A 21,726-nucleotide genomic window follows, 5' to 3' on the forward strand; every position below is an offset into this window, starting at 1 on the left:
TTATCTGTTTAATTGTGGCACTTTGTTATCTTAATTGGGTTCAAATAAAAAGGCAGCGTTCAAGGGATGAATTTATATAGATGGTTCTGAGATTTGGTGAGGAACAACTCATGATATACATATTCACACATGAATGGTATCCTCATTCTGCAAAATCTGGAAGATTTTTTGAAATCATTTTGCTAATATTCCAATCATAACAAATTAATATATTTATAAATGATGATTTAATTTCTTACAGACTCATAAACAGAGCCTTGATAGTACAGTGGTCTAAGCACCCTGTTATTAACACAGCTGCCTGCAATTACTGCTGGTTCGACTCTCTCCAAGGCTCAAGGTTGACTCAGCCTTCCATCCTTTCTAAGGTAGGTAAATTGAGGACCCAGTTTGTGGGGGCAATAAGCTGACTTTGTATAAATATACAAAGGTATGAAGGCTATTGCTTAACGCATTGTAAGCTGCCCTGAGTCTCCAGAGAAGGGCGGCATATAAATCAAATTTTTTAAAAAAAGTGGTCCTTTAGATCACAATTTGAGAGGTGATGAAACACCTTTATTCTATCAAATAATCTCACTTCCATATCTACAAATGGTTAAAGAAAAGTATACAATCAATTTTCAAAATGTTGACCTTTTTTTAACATTGTTTCTCAGGTGTAGCCAGAAACCATTTGGCAAATAGGTGTGTCTAAAGAAAGTAATCCATTTTGGAACTGTGTCACCAGGAGTTCAGAATTATTGTGTCACACCCACCTACAATGTGACTTGGTGAGTGGAAAATGAACATGTCACTATAAATATGAGAAAAATAAGTACAAGCTGAGGGCAGATGACACCAAGCTGCAAGGAACAGCCAACACTCCAAAAAATAGGCTTAAGTTACAGAAGGATCTTGACAGACTTGAATACTGGATCCTATTTATCAAAATTAAATTCAGTGGTGAGAAAAGTGAGGTCCTACATTTAGGCAAGAAAAACAAAATGCAGAGATATAGAATAGGTGGTACCTATAGTAACTGTAATGGAAATCACTTAAATATCAGCCAGCAATGTGCTGCAGCTGCCAGAAAAAGCCAACACAGTCCTAGGCTTCATTAACAGAGGAATAGAATCAAGATCATGTGAAGTGTTAATACCATTTTATAATGCCTTGGTAAGACCAGATTTGGAATATTGCATCTAGTTTTGGTCACCACAATATAAAAAAGATGTTGAGACTCTAGAAAGAGTGCAGAGAAGAGCAAGAAAAATAGGAGTATGGAGGCTAAAATATATGAAGAACAGTTGCAAGAATGAAAAGAACTAGTGGGTGACATGATAGCAATATTCCAATTTCTAAGGGACCGCCACAAAGAAGGGGAGGTGAACCTACTCTCCAAAGGCAGAACAAGAAGCAATGGATGAAAACTAATCAAGGAGAGAAGCAACCTAGAACTAAGGAGAAATTTCCTTACAGAACAATTAATCAGTGGAACAACTTGCCTCCGGAAGATGATGTAGATGCTCTAACAGCCTAATGATGGCACGGTGTTCAGCCAAATGATGGCACAGGGAAAAACCTATCATTATATCTAGTTGTTTTGGTATGCAATGCTCTATAGTAGCGGTGTCAAACTTGTGGCCCGTGGGCCGGATGTGTCACACACTGGCCACGCCCACCCCATTTTAGCGAAGGGGGGGAAGTTGCAATATTTCACATGATGATGTGGCGCTGTGAATTTGACACCCCTGCTCTATAGTGGCGTCCTGAAAGAAGAAGTTGAAATAGATTATGTCCAGGATGTGAAGGGTCTAGTCTAGTCTACTAAATTAATGTGATCTTCCATGGCAGAGTGTGGTTACCTGATTGACTGCCTGAGTAAGAGATGCGGACTCCTAGCTTGTCAGCCTTGCAAAATAGTTCAGACAGGAAGCACAACCAGATGAACTAATTGTACTTTATTGTAAAATTATAAGTCTATATTTATCCCCTTTCACTTTTATAGCCCAGGAAACTAGAGAGGGTCCCTTCTGAGATGTTTGCCATGCCCAGTTTCTTGCTATGACTCATCTTCCTCTTATCTAACCATGCACTGGATCTTTCTCCAGACTCCCAAGGTCATTCCCACATACCATTACATAGCTGGACTATGGAAACATTAATGGCCTATTTTAAAAACTGTGGGTTTTAGGTTTTTATTTCCTACTTTTACTTCATGAGCCCCTCTGTGACTTTACCATGTGTCTAAACTGAAGTACCGGTTTACATGTTAATCCGGTGCAACTACTCTTGGCTAGAATTACCAGACAGCCGGCAAAGGAAGGGTATGCCCTACTTTTTGTCCTCCCATCTTCCATTCTTAGAATCAATTATTGTCTGGCTTTTGAGTGTCTTGGTTTTTGGGGAGGACTGTTTTCACAAAATTTCATTCAAACTTTCAGGTATTATAAATTGTCTGCTTCTTTCTTTACTCTTTCAGTTAACAACTTTTTTTTTAAAAAAAGAAGTAATTTAAAAACTAGGCTGCAGGAATTGCCATAGCCTATTGCCACCTCCGTGCTCCCCATTTTCGGCACGTGGAGGCAGTAATAGGCAATGGCAATCCCTGCAGCCTGAAACAGCTGATGGTTGAGAGGCCGATCCAACCGACAATCACCTGCTTGTGCTAATCAGGCTGTCCTGAAGCTGAAACAGGCTGTTTGCTGCAAGGAGGCAAATTGCTGGGAGGCAGAGGCCAAAGGGTGGGGGCCGGCGGGTGGATGGGGCTACATTTGGTGTATAAAATGCACCCAAATTTTTACTCTCTTTTAGAGGGGGGAAAGTGCATCTTATACTCTGAAAAATACAATAATTTCATACACATGGAGTGAGTTTCAATTTGTCACAGTTTTTATGCCGTAATTTTTGTTGCCATGAAAGTTAAAACAGTTAATGTTCCCCCATTTGTCCTTCTTTCCATGTCCTCCTTTGTCTGTTCAAATATTTGGTGAACATACTGTTTGGCACACTCTGCACTTATAGGAAGAAGTGAAAGGAATTATTATATTTTAAGTGAAAAATTGAGAGGACGTTTTCTTAAAATGTATACACTACATTGCAGATTTGTATATAAAAACAGATACAGGTAAAGCATGGCAATTTGTAGCACATGTATAAATTAAAATCCACTCCATCTGGATTATAAAAGAACAAGAGTTCACAAAGAAATAAGCTCAAATCAATACTTAGAGCATTTTATTTTTATTCTGCCTGCTATTGTTGAATCAATACCAAATATACTCAGAGGCTAATGAGCACCAGTAATACTCATGGATTTCAAAACAGTGATTCTTAATGATATATAGTAGTGATGGCTAACCTTTTTGGCACCGAGTGCCGAAAGTGTTCACACACACACCAATAATGCAATGCATGTGACCCCTCTTGCCCACTCACCCATGCATGTGCAACCCCCGTGTGCCCCACCTCCGTGCATGTGCGTACAACCCCCCCATGTGTGACCCCATGTTCATGCGACCCCAAGTGTGCTTCCCCTGCGCATGCACGCACATCTCTCGCATGTGCCCCATCCCCTGCAAATAAACAGCAGAGACCTGAATACCAGCTGGCCAGTGGGAGGCACGTGCGCATGCATAACAGAGCAAAGCTCGGGCGACGGCTTGTGTGCCCACAGAGAGGGCTCTGTGAGTCATCTGTGGCACACATGCCATAGGTTCACCATCACAGATATATAGTCTTTGCCATACTCTTTGTAGTGCCACAAAGTTTGCATAAGTATCAACTAGTATAGCTATTGCTATAATGCATCGTAAGCCGCCCTGAGTCTATGGAGAAGGGTGGCATATAAATTGGACTAATAAAATAAAATAAATAAAATAAACTGAATGTCATGCTAATAGAGAACACTGTACCTTTTCTACTTCATATGGTAGGGACCTGCAATTTGTTACTGCCAGTTTGATTTAGGCACCAAGCTAAAAAGCTAGAACTGAGTTTTAGTCCCATTTTAGGGATGAAAATCAGCTGATGATTGTGTCCATCATTCTCTCTCATTTTATAGGGTTGTTGCTGTGGGGAAAATAGGAAGAGAAAAGTTTATTGGATAAGTTCATTATCTTGAGTTGTTTATAAAAATAATGAGGGGATATAAATGGATTTATCAAATCTGAGGCCTGTAAATAATCCTACAAGTGAGCATACCTGCAGGGAAATATCTTCTCTGCTCTACGATATTTTTTGACTGCAAATAATGTACGAATGTATTCAAAACCTGTCATCATTATGTCTTTTCCTGGCAAAAGGGCATGTCTGCTCTCAAAATCAGAGCTGAGGACAAAGTAGCTAAATGCCTGATGCTGCTTGTAGCAAAAGAGCAAGTGAGTAATGCATCATTACACCGAGCTTCTTACTTCAGATGTTGGCAATAGGAAAACATATTTATATCTTCAAGACTTCATTTCTATCTAACAACCCATACAGTAAAGTATTAATATGCTATGACTTCCAGATCCTACAGCAGTGACTCTGTAGTATAATTGGGCACCATTTCATACTACAAAGACTTTGTTCCTAAGTCCTAGGACATAGGATTTACAGAAAGTAAGGGAAATTATGACAATCCCAATTGTAACTCAATTTAAGACCTTTAACCAGTGGTGGGATTCAGCCAGTTTGCACCATTTCGGGAGAACCGGTTGTTAACTTTTTGAGTAGTTTGGCAAACTAGTTGTTGGAAGAAATCATTAGGGCAGAGAACTGGTTGTTAAATTATTTGAACCCCACCACTGCCTTTAACCCAGTGATGGGTTTCAATTTTTTTTACTACCGGTTCTGTGGGTGTGGCTTGGTGGGCATGGCATGGCTTGTGGGCGTGGCACAGGAAGGTTACTGTAAAATCTCCATTTCCTCCCAATCAGCTGGGATTCGGGAGGCAGAGAATAGATGGGGGCGGGGCCAGTCAGAATTTTTACTACCGGTTCTCAGAATTACTCAAAATTTCTACTACTGTTCTCCAGAACTGGTCAGAACCAGCTGAAACTCACCTCTGCTTTAACCCCTTACCACCACCTTTCCTTTCTCCCATATATTGTCAAACTGAAAGCAACTGTATCAGGTTCATAGTCATAAAATTCAATGTAACCATAATGAATGTAAAAATCATAAAGCCCTCTCATAAAACGCAGACTGGTGATAGTCATATTAAAACTAGCTTTGTTTCACTCTGTCAATTTGCTTCTTTCATTGGCTGCCAAGAAAGGCAAATAAATATAAAAGGGCATTTTAAGTCTAAAACATCTATCCCAGCTTCAGAGGTAATTCATGTCTACTCAAGGACTTTAATTGTGCAAATAGTGCTATCATATTATAAAACTGTTGTCCTTTGGGTACACATCCAATGTTATGATATGCAATGAAAAGTACTGATCTGGGGGCAAGGGAGGAAGACAGAAGATCAGAAAAATAAAAAGGTATCTCTTGCCACACATTCTGCCATTGCCCTCTGGATACTGGGCTGAATTTTAGCCATTCCTTGAGATGTCTTGGCTAGCGTACTCATTTAGAGTTTTTATTTATTTATTTATTTATTTATTTATTTATTTATTTATTTATTTATTTAAATTTTTATACCGCCCCCTCTCCCGAAGGACTCAGGGTGGTGAACAGTCAAAATTAAAAACACACAATACAAATATTAAAATACATTAAAACGAGATTAAATTTATCTTTGGCTTCCCCAATTTAAAACCCCTTACCCATAAAATTCCCCAATTAAAAGATTTTTAACCCAGCCCGGCTTGCTGAAATAAAAAAGTCTTCAGGGCCCGGCGGAAGGTCCGGAGGTCCGGGATCAGTTGTATCCCTGGGGGTAGCTCATTCCAGAGGGCGGGTGCCCCCACAGAGAAGGCTCTTCCCCGGGGGGTCGCCAGCCGACATTGCCTGACAGACGGCACCCTGAGGAGGCCCTCTCTGTGGGAGCGTGTTGGCCGGTGGGAGGTTATCGGAGGCAGAAGGTGGTCTTGTAAATAACCGGGCCCTAAGCCATGGAGCGCTTTGAAGATGAGAACCAATACCTTGAAGTGCACCCGGAAGACCACTGGAAGCCAATGCAGCTCGCGCAGGAGAGGTGTCACGTGGGAGCGCCATGTCGCCCCCATAAATACCTGCGTGGCCACATTCTGCACCAGTTGGAGCCTCCGAGTGCTCCTCAAGGGGAGCCCCATGTAGAGAGCATTGCAGTAGTCCAGGCGGGAAGTAACGAGGGCATGAGTGACCGTGCATAAGGAGTCCCAATCCAGAAAGGGGCGCAACTGGTGTATCAGGCGAACCTGATAGAAAGCCCCCCTGGTCACAGCCGTCATATGCTCTTCTAAACACAGCCATGCGTCCAGGAGGACACCCAAGTTACGCGCCCTCTCCGTGGGGGCCAATGTCTCACCCCCAATAGTCAGCGATGGCACCAGCTGACTATATCGGGACGCCAGCAGCCACAGCCACTCTGTCTTGGAGGGGTTGAGTCGGAGCCTGTTCCTCCCCATCCAGATCCGCATGGCCTCCAGGCACCGGGACATCACTTCAAGGGCATTGTTGGGGTGGTCTGGGGTGGAGATGTACAGCTGGGTGTCATCAGCGTACAGATGCACTGCACCCCAAAACCACGGATGATCTCGCCCAGCGGCTTCACATAAATGTTGAACAGGAGAGGTGAGAGGACGGACCCTTGTTGCACCCCACAAACCAAGTGCCTTGAGTTCGACCTCTGCCCTCCAGCCAACACAGACTGTGACCGGTCGGAGAGATAGGAGGAGAACCACTCCCAACCCTTCCAACCAGCACAGCATGATACCATGGTCGATGGTATCAAAAGCCGCTGAGAGGTCTAATAGGACCAGAACAGAGGAGCAACCTCTGTCCCGAGCCCTCCAGAGATCATCTACCAACGCGACCAATGCCGTTTCTGTGCTGTACCCGGGCCTGAAGCCAGACTGGAATGGATCTAGATAGACGGTTTCATCCAGGTACTGCGGGAGCTGTCGCGCAACCACACTCTCAACAACCTTCGCCAGGAAGCGAAGGTTGGAAACTGGACGATAGTTTGCCAAAACAGCTGGGTCCAGAGAGGGCTTCTTGAGGAGGGGCCTCACCACCGCCTCTTTCAAGGCGGGAGGCAAGAAACCCTCACTCAAGGAAGCATTTATAATCCTCTGGAGCATTTATAATCCTCTGGAGCCTCATGTAACCTCCCGGGTAGCCAGCACCAACCAGGAGGGACACGGGTCCAATAAACATGTGGTTGCGTTCAACCTCCCCAGCATCCTGTCCACGTCCTCGGGGGTCACAGGGTCAAACTCATCCCAGGTAACAGTCTCAAGACACACCTCGGACAACCCACCTGTACCCACCCAGTCAGAGTCCAAGCCTTCCCGAATTTGAGCGACTATTGTGCAGATAATGCGCAAAATCCTCAGCACGTCCTTGCAAGGGGTCTTCCCACGCTCCCAGATGGAGAAGGGAGCGGGTCACCCTAAACAAGGCAGCTGGGCGATTATCTGCCAACGCGATAAGAGCAGAAAAGTAATTACACTTCACCGCCTTTATCGCCACTAAGTAGGTCTTGATGTAAGACCTAACTAGTGTACGGTCAGATTCGGAGCGACTGGCCCTCCAACTACTCTCTAGGCGTCTTTTCCGGCATTTCATCCCCCTCAGCTCCTCGGAGAACCAAGGAGCTGGGCAAATTCGGCGCAGGGTCAGAGGCCGCAAAGGCACGACCCGATCTAAAGCACCAGCGGCCGCCCTATCCCAGGCGGCCACCAGGTCTTCCGTCGAGTCGCAAGCCAGAGTCTCAGGAAATGGCCCAAGCTCCATTCGGAACCTATCAGGCGCCTGGGGCGGAACTACCTGGTCGGTTCCGCCTCCCTGCGGTGGGGTGTAGTGGTTAGAAAGTCAAGTCTAAGGAGGGAATGGTCTGACCATGACAAGGGTTCGATGACTATATCCCCTGTATCTAGGCCATTCAACCACTGACCAGAGACAAAAGCCAAGTCCAGCGTGTTTCCTCCTATGTGAGTGGGGCCCTGAATTAACTGGGTCAGGTCCATGGCCGTCATGGAAGCCATGAACTCCCGAGCCACCTCAGACGCTTCACCGATGAACGGCAGGTTGAAATCCCCCATGACTAAAAGCCTGGGGGTATCAACCGCCACCCCGGCTATAACGTTGAGGAGCTCAGGCAGGGCCGCTGCCACGCAGCAAGGAGCCAGGTACACAACCAGCAGGCCCATCTGCCTCCCATGGCCCCACTTCACAAGGAGAGACTCACAGCCGGCTATCTGAGGTACAGTGGCCTCCCTAGGATCAAGACCTTCTTTTACAATAACCGCCACCCCCCACCCCTACCCTGGGCCCTCGGCTGATGAAATGCGTGGAAACCCGGTGGGCACATTTCTATGAGGGGGACCCCCCCTCCTGGCCCAACCAGGTCTCTGTAATACCCTCCAGGCCCGCTCCCCCCTCCTGAATCAACTCACAAATGAGGGGGGCTTTGTTAATCACGGACCTGGCATTGCACAACATCAGCCTAAGACCTAAATATGTGTGTTTTAATGTTCACTGCACAACGGATTGGTTTTAAGCCTAGTTGTTTTCCTGGTGGTGTGACAAAAAGTTGTAATGTTTTTGAGCTCTGGTTCTCTAGTTAACCCAATTACTGAAAAGTAAAGACAGAACTACCGATTCTGTTTATTATAATTTTATGCTGCGCTACATTTTTATGACCTTGAGAGGTATTTATTACATATTATGAAAGTAATGCACTGGATTGAAGTCCTTTATCTATCATTCAAGTTCTGAATGGAACATGCTGAGCTCAGCTTAGCTATAGTGTTTTGTGTACTTGCAGTAGGGGTGAAAGAGGGCGGTCTGAATCAATGGTTCTATTTGCATCTACTTCTTAGGCCACAAAAGATCACCTACTGGATGCAGGAGGAAGGGAATCCAAGGAAGAACTGCCATTTCTTCCCTTATCAGATAGACCATCATTCCTCTCTTCCCCTTTTTTTTTCCTTCCCTTCCCTTTCCCTGCCCTGTAATTTGTTTTTAATTGTCATACCAATTCTACTGGGAAGCAACTAAGCCTTGTGAACTGACACAATTCCTGGCATTGTGAATCATAGTATTCATATACTATGAATATTCATAGCACCTAATTACCACAGCACTGTCATATGAAAGGATATTTACCCATGCAGCATGGCTGTATTACTATTACCCTTCTCATCTTTTCTACTACTTTCTATTGGTATCTTGTGTTACTTTGTTGTTTGCATTTACACTGAAAGCTTATACACTGGAGGCAAATTCCTATTCCCTATTCTTTATTCTCCAATCCATTCCATTCCATGAAGAGGGCTTTGAATTTGGCTGCCTCCCCAGACATGACTCCTTTTTGCCCTTTCTGAGGTTAAATTCTCCTTTCAAAAGATGGGCGTCTCTGCTCCCAGAAAAAGAAATCTGTCAGGTACTATCTGGTCCTTAAGCAAACTCCCATGATTTATATAATTTCAGCATTTTTTGTGCCTTAGCACAGAACAAACATGTGCTTTTGAACACATTGGAATTAAAACAGGCAAACAAACTGACATTGATGTTTTCTCTAAAGTGTGTGGACAATTGGATTTTACAAAACGAAAGATAAAGGTAATATGAGCCAGACTGTGATGTTGACTGTAACTATAGAGATACTAACTATGACACTGATTGTACGTATAGAGTGCCATTTGAGATGAATTATTAAGGGCACAGGCAGAGTTGTTTCAGAAAATGTTTATGCAACTGGGTAGAAAGATAGCTGAATCACTTTATGCTAAATTGTCTGCTTTTGAAAAAAGAATGGTTAAAAGACTTGTAAAGTTGAAAGAAGAGATAAAATATAAAAGAAGATGGAAATTCCTATAAAATAAGGTGTAAAACTAACTAATCACAAAGTAGAAATTTTGGAAACTAAAATAGAAGTCTCCCCCACACAGTGCTTCTCTAGCTGCACATTCCATCATATTTTTTTGGATTGTGTTGGGGAGAATAGATGCAAAAATTGATAAATTATAAATTTATTAAATTGATAAATAAATACAAGATTTGTGAGAACATTAAATGTTCCAAGAGATGTCTTGGTGCACTTTGTCAGGAAGACAGGGGATAAAGTTTTGCAGCAGCATTTTAAGAGTAGATTGAAGATTGATAATAGATGTAATTGTTCTTAGAAAAATTCCTATTAGTATCTTGCAAAAAAGAGATATTTTTTTTGACTGAAAAATTAAAGCAAAAACAGATCCCATTTTAAACAGGAAGGTGTGATTTTTACTTTACTTTTAAACAGCAGAGATTTCAATTGAATTTTGCCCAGAAGTTGAGGGAATTTCTATATAAATATATATATAACTATGTCATCTCAAAGAATTTGAAAAGAAAACGATTTACCATTGCTATATACCACAAGAAAAATGGTTCAGGGGACTTCCAGTGGCTCCGCGGACGTCGAGGATGGTCTCCATTGACCGCCAGCCACGCGATCTGTTAAAACTGCCCTGACAGCGCTAAACTGCTGTCCGGCGGTTTGAAAAAACTCTCCTTCGGGCAAAGAAGGAGAGGAGAGTCGGAGGGGGTGGGTAGAGCTCCCCGAAAGTCCCTGGATTAATGCCAGGGACTCGGAGGGTGAGAGCTCCCCAGTTCAGCCCTCCCATCGCTCCAGATCTGTGGTGTCTCTGCTAGCCAGAGCCAGATGTCGCGTCCAATTCTGCCGGCAAACAGTGAGTTTCAATGATTACTAAAGAGGCAGACAGAGCGGAAGCAAGAGTGCAAGCATTTTAAAAGAAACAGAGCTTAACTCCGTGTATACATTGTTGCAAACGGAACTTTCTTGAGCTGGAGGCTGGAGAGGAAGCCTTTGTTATGGGCGGAATGGAAAGTGAAAGTTAAAGGGAAATTGCTTGTTTAGAGTCTTCCACTTGAAGAGAAAATTGCTGGGGACTGAGAAAAGACTGGAGAGAGGATTGACTATTCTGAAAAACTTTGAAATAAATATTGCAAGACTCTTTACAAGACTTTGTGGCTGTAAAAGGAATAACTTATTTTAAAATAAAATGGCTGCTAAACAATTAAAGCCACCAACTTCTAAAGGGGGAGGAGGTTCCCCTGTAGTGACTCAAAAGCAACAACTTCCAGCTGATACACAGTCACAAGACCTTAAAGAATTTATAATGGGTGCCCTGAACAATCAGGCAGAAATGATGAAAGAATTTTCGGAGGAGTTAAAGAAAATTAAAGATGTGGTGGAGGAAAAACGTGATGCAATAAGAGATGACATTGTTTTTGCAGTTTCAGGATTGGCTAATCATATGTTAAAGATTGAGGAGAGAGTACGGGAAGTTGATGAAGTTAATTTGGAGCTAGCAACTAAATTAGGAGAGGTTATGATAAAAACAGAGAAAGTGGATGATGAAATGGTCATGCTACAATATAGATCAATGGAATTTGCCCTGAGACTGAGAGGCTTGAAAGAAAAGAGTGGCGAAAATTTAAAGGACATTTGTTCCAATGCTTTAGCAGAGATGATTTCAGAAAGGCCAGAAGATGTGGCAATTCAAACTGACAAAATCTATAGGGTTAATTCTTGGCTGGCAAAACAAAGGCAGCTGCCAAGAGACGTGGTGATTTATTTTACAACAAGGAGAATTAGAAATGATATCCTGCAAGCTTCTTACAAAAATAAGATTCAAGTGGATGGACAGGAGCTGGTGGTTTTGAAGGAGCTTCCTCCTAAAATGTTAAGAGACAGAAAGCAGTTTGGTTTTTTGGTGAATGAATTAAGAAACCAGCAGGTGCAGTACAGATGGGATGTCCCATTTAGGATAATAGTGACATATGCTGGGCAAAGACATCGCTTAAACACAGTTGGAAAAGCAAAAGACTTTTATGCCAATGTCTTAAAGGCTGGACGGCCACCCTCATCAGGGGGTGGTAGAAAGCAATTGGAAATGATACAACAAGAGAAAGATGGAGGGCAAGTACAAACCTATGCTCAAGCTTTAGCTGGAGGATCTAACTTGGAAGAAGATTTATTGCTGAGTGGGGGTCTACCACCAACCCTTGAGCCACTAAAGAAGATAGAGATGCCAAGAGAACAACGATTGACAAGAGCCACTTACAAACAGCAATTGACACAACAGCCTCAAGATTTAACCCAAGAAGTCCAAAAAACACAAGCAGTGGGAGGAGCTAGGCCGAAGACCAAAATGGCGGAGGAGGTTCAGCTGATGCTCTCAAAGCTTGGAGGGCCTAGAGATGGCAAATAAATTTTTATCCTGGAATGTCAATGGTTTAAATTCTCCACAAAAAAGGAAGAAAATATTTCACTACTTGAAGCAATTTCAGAATGATGTTATTTGTTTGCAAGAAACGCATATCAAATCTTCAGATCAAAAGTACTTGATAAATTCGAAATTAGGTACACATTTTGTGGCATCAGCATCAGAGAAGAAAAATGGCCTAGTTATATATGTTAAAAGAGGCCCATCGGCCAATTTAATTGAGGCTGATGCTCAAGGTAGATATATTGCAATTGAATTAACAACACAGAACGGGAAGTTGCTTGTAAACCCGCACCCCATCCTAAGCAGCTCGTCGCAATTGATCAGTCTCGGCGGTTTCTAGCATTTTCGTGCTTCATGGTGTTTCAGCAGCCAACAATGCCGGGAATTGCATCTGCGCCATCCCCGATCCACCATCCCCTTTTGCCTACTTCCTGGTTGCTGCTCATAGCGTGAGTAGCCCCACCACCGTCACCTGATGAAACCGCCACCACATAGATCCTAACTACCTGGTGCCCAATCCCTCCTAGGGAATATTGGTCTTGAGGGTTGTGCTGGCGTGCCGTTTCCCCTCACGGATCATGTGTTGAGCAATGGCTGAGCTCGACAGGCAGCTCCCCTCAACCAAGAATCCACCTACAAGGAATAAACATTAACCCTCACAGGAATCTGTTCGGTTTATGTGGGTATTGCTTGTGAAACATCATAATAATCTTGTGGCATTCATATCCTTTCTATCAACCCAGGAGGCCTCCTCATATGGATACCCTTACCACCTTACATAAAGAGTATTTTACTCTTCCCCTTACAAATTTAGAGTCCAGTATCCCATCTATTTCATATTCATTCCCTATAATGGGCTCAGGGGGATTTATAGACGTTGGTTTCTCTATGGGTTTTAGTAAACTGCTATGGAATACAGGGTGTATTTTCCCCAGTAAGGGAGGGAGTTTCAACATAACAGTTACAGGATTAATAAGTTTGGTGATTGTGAATGGTCCAAGGTATTTAGGACCTAGTTTCTTACAAGGGATTCTCAATTTAATATATTTGGTGGATAATAATACTCGGTCCCCCACTTTAAAAGGCTTGGTCTCTGCCCTCTTCTTATCAGCTTGTTTATATTCTTCAGCAGCCCTCTCCAGGGCTTCACGTGCGGCCAGATTTTTGAATTTTATCAGCCCATTCGGTAGGAGACATATGATCTGGGACTTGGGCTTCAAGTTTCGGTATGGCATGGAACTCCTTCCCTGTCACTATATGGAAAGGGGTGAGACTGGTATTCCTATGTACCACCTTATTGTATGCCACCTCAGCAAATGGTGTGAGACTGGACCAATCCAATTGCTGATATGACACATAGCTTCGTAGATAACGTTCCACCATAGCATTAGTCCTCTCGACTGCCCCATTAGTGCTAGGATGGAAGGCCGAACTTAATCCCTGAGATGAACCTATTAGATGTACAAAGTTCCGCCAAAACCGTGCAGTAAATTGTACTCCCGAGATATAATCCTACGAGGCACACCGTGTAGACGATAAATGTTTTGTATGAACATTCGTGCTAACCTCCGTGCGACAGGAGCCCCTTATAAGGTATAAAATGTGCTTGCTTTGAGCACATTTTACAGTCCATATCACCGTGTTACCATTACTTTTTGGGAGGTCGACTATGAAATCCATAGCTATTTCATCCCACGGCCTCCTGGGGCTGGCTACAGACGGTAATAGGCCAAGGGGCTTTCCAGGGCGTGACTTAGTTGTAGCACAAACCTGACAATTCCTTGTGTACTCAATGTCTTTATGCATGCACAGTCACCAGAACTGATGTCTTGCTAGATGTAATGTTTTAACAAATCCAAAGTGACCGGCAGGCTTAGCATCATTGCGTAACACTGCTAATCGAACGTCCTTTGGAATATATAATTTGTCACCTTTCCACATAAGATCATCTCTGTTACTAGAGATCTGTTCTCCTCTAACCAGGTTTCTGTTAATAACAAATTTTTTCACATCATGGTATCAGGGATTTACTGTTTGGTATCTGCCCAACTGATTGTCTGGTAGGTATCATGGCCTGTACAACTTCCTCCCTCTTGCTGTTGTATTGTGGCAGGCGCGATAGGGCATCAACTAGGAAGTTTTTCCCAGCAGGCATGTACTTCAGGATAAAATTAAATCTCTGAAAGTATTGTGCTCACCTGACCTGTTTGGGGGAGTTTTCCGGGAGTTTGCAAAGCCTCCAAATTTTTATGGTCGGTCCACACTTCAAACGGAGTACCCACCCCCTCAAGCAGGTATTGCCAGGTTAGTAAAGCCCACCTCACTGCAAAGGCCTCCTTCTCCCATATGGCCCACGCCCTGTCAGTAACAGATATATATGCACAGGATTGTATCCTCCCCTGACTATTCTTTTGAAGTAGAACAGCCCCCACGGCTACGTCACTTGCGTCAGCTTGGATGACAAAAGGTTGTGTTGGGTCGGGGTGTTTCAACACTGGCTCGCATGCAAACATTTTTTCAATCTTTCAAACGCCTTTTGACACTTAGGTGTCTATGCCTACTTACGAATACAAAACAGAAGGGTGTGCGTATCAAGGAGAGCGCCGACTTTGTTTTCTAATCCACGTTTGGGCGAACAAATGCTGAATCATCAATCACAGTTGGTCATCAGCTTTTTCAATTGTTTTCTTTCTGCTACAAACGGGTATCAGCAAAAGTCGAGTATGTGATGCACAAAGTCGACGATGAGAGCTACCGCCTCTCAGCGCCTTTTAAACATGCCGTGCTGCCCGCGTCCCACCCTCGGCAGTGCATCATAGCTGATCAGTCTCGGCAGCATTTTCATGCTTTGTGGTGTTTCAGCAGCTAACGATGGGAATTGCATCTGCACCATCCCCGATCCGCCATCCCCTTTTGCCTACTTCCTGGTTGCTGCTCATAGCGTGAGTTAACCCCACCACCATCACGTGGTGAAACCGGTGGGTTTGTGCTTGAGGGTTGTGCTGGCGTGCCATTTCCCCTCATGGATCATATGTCAAGCCATGGCTGAGCTCGACACTGAAAATGTGAACAAGAAAGGACATTTATTATGTTTTATGGACATATAAAGAAGCTAAAAATTTTTGATTCAATTACACCCAGATTCAGAGGATTTTAAACAATTAAGATCAAAGGTTTCTCTTTAGAACTAATGGACAAATAGCTGGAAAAAAGTCATGGGACTTCATTTTTGTATGATAACTGCAGTAAGATAGTTGTATATACAAAGATTTGACAGTATCCACAATGGAGGAATGATTGGTGAAGATGATGAAAGTTGCAGCGATGACTAATTTGGCTTCTTTGATCTCAGAAAAAGCAATATTATTTATTACTGACCAGAAACCCCTCATTTTTGTTAGAAAAAAAATGAACTTATAGTTTTTGTGAATAGACAGGATTATAGAAAGAAGTTCTAAACAGAATAAAGCTGCTGTAAAGATTGTCTTTTTTCCTATTTTTCTTTTATTGCTCCCCTTTTTGCAGTTTTGGCTTTCACTTTTTCTTTTGTCTTATTTTATATCACTATCTACATTTAAAACAATTTAATAGCTATTAACTAATACATACTTTTATACAAACACACACACACACACGTCCCCATCCCCAACACATCAGAATTATTTCTAAGACAAACTAGATAGACTCCAGCTTTACTAGCTTATCAAGACATTTAATTCTTTGTTGTAAATTTGGAATAAACATGAGACAGAATCCAAACTTTAAAAACAGATAGAAGACCCTTTCATGGTCCTAAAGAACCAGAAATACTTATTGGAATGTTGAATACTGAGCAATATTTTTGAGACCAAATAGTAATTCCTCATTTATTATACTACAATAGCCTTTTACTGGTTTTATATCATAATCTGAATTCCATACACATGCAGAAACCTTCTGTACAGATAACTGGGTCCTTGATTTGTGTCAAGGAGATTTTTCTGGCATGAAACAAGTACTGCTATGACTGGAAAAAGTATAGTATTAATAGCACACTTCTTTAAAACTTCCAGTAGAAATTAAAGTAAACCAGGAAAGAAAATCCTGCATCAAAGGAGACTACCAAAAGAATCAGAAAATAGCTATGTTTGTTTGCAGTTATTACCCCATTATGACCAGCTAAACAAGTATCATTTTAAATAACACAGCATACCCATGAACAAAGCAGAGATAACAATTACTTGGCCAATGTGATGCTGGACAGTTAAAACAATCTGCAGATAGAATCATATTTTGATTTATTAAATATTCTGATTTGGTCTTGTGGAACAAATATATTAGCAGTCAAGTTAGCCAACGATAGATTTAATACAACATTAGAATACTTAACAATAGAGAAAATACAGTGTTTTCTGATGCTGCCATAGGTCGTGCTATGAGCTGGTAGTGTTTCAAGTATACACAATTCTCTTTCATTACATACAATGTACTGGTTAAAAGAGTTTTCCCCCCTCATTTTTTTACTAACTGGCAAAGCAATTTCTTACTTCTCCTTGCACCAATAATTTAATCAGAATAAGGAAGGACATTGCTATTAAGCATTCAGAAAGTGAAATCTGTAAATAGGAGGGGATAAGGGATGCTTTGTCATCTTAGTGTTGAGGGTTGGAAAAATGGGTGGAATATGGAATTCAGCAGAAACATCTGGATAAACAAACTAGTATCTGTAAAAAAAAGATTAAAATAGACATAGAACAGAGATGTTGTTTTCAGAGCACTTTGTATGTAATTTTATATTTCAACCCCTTGATACACATGAAGACAATTCCTTTATGAAGATTGGGTTAGGAAGTAGTTGTGTTTTCTTCTGAAGACAGCCAGTAGGTTTGATACTGGTCAAGCTCTAATAGGATTAAAGATTAAGATACCTAATACCATTCTAGGTTGCAAAACAGCATAGTGTAAGAAATGGAAGAATTACTACACCACACCATAATGTGGAAGCAGGACCAGCAGTGGGTTTTGGGAAGCTGTCACATAGCCATCCTATTGTGATGGCTTGATCATTCAGGCCTTAGTCCTCCAACTCAGCTGTGCCTTCACAATCTAAAACTTGTATGTGCAAACAAAGCAATTCTTTCCTGAAACTATTAATTCTAAAACTTCCCAATGTCCTTATATTTCAGTGTGCTTGCTACATTCTAGAAATTACATTTTAAAAACTAACAATTGTTTATAATGACTCTGATGGTATTCATTTTGACCAAAAGGATTTTTTCCCTAGATTGTTCTAACAAAAGAAGCAAAAAAGAAAAAGAGAGAGACTTTTTTTAATGTGAAAAGCGAATGAAACAAGCCCTATCAATGTGTTTCTTGCACTTAGTTTGTGTTTTTCTTCTGTTCCTGAGCAGTCACAAAGTTCAGCAAGTCAATTGCTGTAACAACACCAAACACCATTTGCTTTTTACTAGATTCACCATCACTGTGATCTACAAGACACAAGAGAACACAGTAAGTCTGATTTTGTGAAACTCTGTTTCCAATGAGCACTTTAAAACATAAAATTGCTATCTTGCACTTGCAGACAGACAAATTATACATGCAGTTATCTAACATTACATTTTCCCAACCAGATGCCTTCCTTAATGTCTTAGATGAGTATCTACTAGAGCTCCTAGTCAGAACGTCCCGTGTACAGAAACAAAGAAAGTGCTCCAAGATGATAGTAACTTAGGAATTGCCTTGTTTCCTTGTTCTGCTTTTGGAAATTGGGCCTATTTATGCTATTGAAAGGTGACTGCTTCCATTTGATGCAAATCTATGTGATGCCACTGGCTCAACTTATACACATTTTTTAAAAAAACAAAATGACCTTGTATTAATCTCAGTTCCATATTCTGCACAAAGTGCAATAAAGGTCTTTCTGAGGATAAATTGGGCAAAGCTCTGCAGAACCTGCCATCCAGCAAAAGCATTCTTTTGGGTGTAGAATTGCTAGCTTTGGCTTATTCTGTGGCAGCCACAGCCTTAATTTGAAAGATAAAAGCCACTTTAAAATAATAAAGAGCATATTGATAACAGTGAGTGAGAAAACTCTAAAACATAGGATTTAAAGTGGGGCATTTTTTGTGGTGAGTTGTTTACTCTAATGTTTCTCTTACCTGGCAACTTTAAAGTTTTGTGGACTTCAACTGGGGAATTTTGGGAGCTGAAGTCCACATGTCTTAAAGTTGTTGAGGTTGAGAAATATTGTCTATTTTTTATTGTTATATTTGTGACTTTTGTTGCTGTAAAATCAGGCTACACAAATTATGATTGAAGACTACATGTGAACTCCAATTTTCTGCATATCTTTCCACCTAGCCTCCCCTCTCCACCCCAGGTTCTGGTTTCCTGCAATTTTGAGGAGGAAGACACAGAAATATTTTAATATAAGTTTAGAGCATTCTTAAAAACAACAATAGCAAAAGACAAGATTAAACACAAAACATTGTGTTATGCAGAAAACCCTGGCTCTGCCCACGTACATGGCAGGACATCAGCCCAATTTTCATATTGCTCCATTTATTGTAGACCTCAATCCTCCTCCCTCAAAAAATAAACATTAAGTGGAACCCTGTTAACAAAGTTGGACCTTCTGATTGAACATTTGAAGCAGTTTCAAAATTTAACAGTTGGATTCAAAAGGTTTCTTTTATCTAATGAAAAGATTCTTGTGTCCTTCCAATGGATGGCAAAAACCTTTAGGAAGTGTAAGTTAAATGAACAAGGACAATGGCTCCTCACACACACATGAAGATACACAACTAACATGTATTTTAAAGGTAGGTTTTCTGCCTAATTCTGCCAAAAGGGTAGTAAATACATGGAGATAGATGGAGAGTTTCTGACTCTCAAGTGATAACTGCATGAAAGCATTTTTATTTTATATAAATAAATAAAAATTTAAAATAAACTAATAAAACAAGGATCAACAGTGGCAAAAAATGCCATAATAGAGAATTTTCTGAGATCTTAAGGACTAACCAGTTTATTATCATACAAGTTTTTACAATAAAAGTTTAAATAATAATAAATTAGTTATTCTTAAGAATTATGTTATTTTCACTGTAATGTTTCTAGGAAATTTCAGCAAACCATGAATAGTAAATAAATTATTTACGTAGTTCCAGTATATGCTTTTATATTTGAAAAACATCAATTAAATGTAAAGTGCAGTTATGTGTCCTTAGGAAAAATGCATTGAATAGATAGTTATACATTAACAATGACCTTGAAGACAAAGTCACTCAGTAACTATATGGGTTACTTTAAAGAAAGAGCAGACTACTTCTAATGCTGTTGTTTCTTTATATATACATCAGTCAGAGATCCTAATCTTCCTTGTCTTGACTTGCTCACCCATTAACTTCGGATGCTAAGTATTAATCATGGAAAGCAGCTGGAAGAAATCCAGATTCATGCCAAGATTTAAATTGGGAGCTTAGAGGTTTTTCATACTCCAGAACATACATATAATAGGTAATTCTAGAAATTATAACTGTTACGGAAGACTGAGGTAAAAATCAGTGCACAATCTGTTTTCTCTAAAAATAAATGACAGGCTGGCGTAGCATTGTAACGAGGGCATGACCAGAATCAATACTACTGCTCAAGTTAAAAAACACCCTTCAGTTAAAGTTTTGGTTGTATAACTATTAATATAAATGTTACTTTTTATAGACTACTCTTTTCAGTCCAACCCAAGATTTTAAAAAGCTCAACCCACTGGATTGGAGAAGCTGGAAGTAGCATTATTTCATGGCTATGGGTTTATTTGAATCTATTTAATGGAAAATCTTAAATCATTATAAGTTACTAGAAATTCAGTAACTTACAATCCTAAACACGCTAGTTAAAAAGGCAGAAACTTACTTGGAACAGCAAATAAATAATAACCTTATACTCACATTGAATCTGTTCATGTATCACCAGAGCAAAATGATCTATTTCCAAAATATGAGAGAGCTTTCCTAAGTTGTCCTGCAAATGAATCTGTAACAGAAAGTTGCATGATTTTAAAAAACATTGCTATTATTTCTTCCATGCCATTCAGATTTAGATAAGAACTCTGATCCTCATTCCACCTAGTAGTTTTCCAAGAAGACTTTAAAAAAAGAGTATGCGTTCATGAGCTATGTTTAAAAAATCACAGGTACTGTATGTTCATGGAGTGTTTTTTCTGTGCAAATTAGGAAAAATGAAAAAAAATAACTTCAGGATATATACTAATTAATATTCTCAACCTTGTGAGGGTTCAGATTTAAGCATTTTGTCCACTAGAGACACTGCACAGATCTCTACAATAACAACCATCAACCAGCTATCATTCCAGCAATAAAATACTAAATTAGTGCACGTAGCTTCATAGTGAAGGCAGGGTTCATACATGGAATGCATGGAAGTTCTTAACACTTCCACATTAAAAAGTACAGAGATACATTTTGTTTAACAAGGAGGATTTTGGTTTCATTTCATGTAATTTCAATTTATTAAGTACAACAAAAGCAATGATTGCTACTATCCTGTTTCTGCCCCTTACATTTACATGTATTTGGCTTCTATATATTCTCCATAGTATTGTTAATAATTTTAAAACCTCAATCTAAAGGTATTTTCAGTGTACAAAAAAGGTATTCCAGTCACTAAAATGTTGTTTTCATCATCAGGCTTTAGAAGCTGAATACTCAATACTCTCTTCACTGATACCACTATAACTTCTTTTTAGTCCTCAATTCTTGAAGCATGTAAACATCCTGTTTGAATTTTGCTCTGACTGAGGCAAGGGTGTTAATTTCCTTAACCTGCATCAATATGTGAGAATTTCAGAAACTCTTTCTACATACCATGGAAGTGGGGGAGGAAATAGAAACAAACACATATATAGAAGACACAATACCGTTTTGAACTGCTTGTAGATTACTTTGTTGACTTTATCCAAAGGCTGTACTTTACCAGCAAGCACCGAAGAGAGCATATTGCCAAGAGTAACCATCCCCAGAATCAGTCTAAAAAAAAGGACACCCCAAGCAGAGAACTGAATGAGTTGTATCAACATTTTTTTTTCACTGAAAAGCTTTACATCAACATTTCCACTAATTCAGATGACAAGTACACTGATCTCATACTGTTATTTTCTTTTTACCAACCCACCCCCATTTTCAGAGGGGAGAAGGGAATTTTGAAATTCCCAATTAGCTGGAGGTTGACCCTTCCCCACCTTGACCTGCTCCACTTAAATTGCTGCCCTCTAAAAATTGTGTATTTTGAATCTTTTCAGGATAAAACTGTAGCAAACAAACATGGCTTGAGGAAATCTGGGAGTTAAAGTCCACAAGTCTTAAAGTTGCCAAGGTTG

General features: G+C 40.7%; 1 protein-coding gene across 2 annotated transcripts in view; it reads right to left on the minus strand.

Annotated features, from left to right (window-relative positions):
- Nucleotides 1-16,041: 16,041 nt before the first annotated feature.
- Nucleotides 16,042-21,726, minus strand: part of LOC117669452 (cystathionine beta-synthase-like protein) — a 33,670-nt gene continuing 27,985 nt past the window's right edge. For both annotated transcript variants that reach the window (XM_034423918.3, XM_034423917.3), the window contains 3 exons: nucleotides 21,268-21,376; nucleotides 20,279-20,363; nucleotides 16,042-17,818 (listed from right to left, as the gene is read on the minus strand). In XM_034423918.3, the coding sequence (XP_034279809.1) occupies nucleotides 17,709-17,818; nucleotides 20,279-20,363; nucleotides 21,268-21,376 (304 nt within the window). In that variant the 3' untranslated portion in view covers nucleotides 16,042-17,708. The remainder of the gene's footprint in view (nucleotides 17,819-20,278; nucleotides 20,364-21,267; nucleotides 21,377-21,726) is intronic.

This window comes from Pantherophis guttatus, chromosome 5 (assembly GCF_059756535.1).
Source record: "Pantherophis guttatus breed Tessera chromosome 5, ASM5975653v1, whole genome shotgun sequence".
NCBI classification, from domain to species: domain Eukaryota; kingdom Metazoa; phylum Chordata; class Lepidosauria; order Squamata; family Colubridae; genus Pantherophis; species Pantherophis guttatus.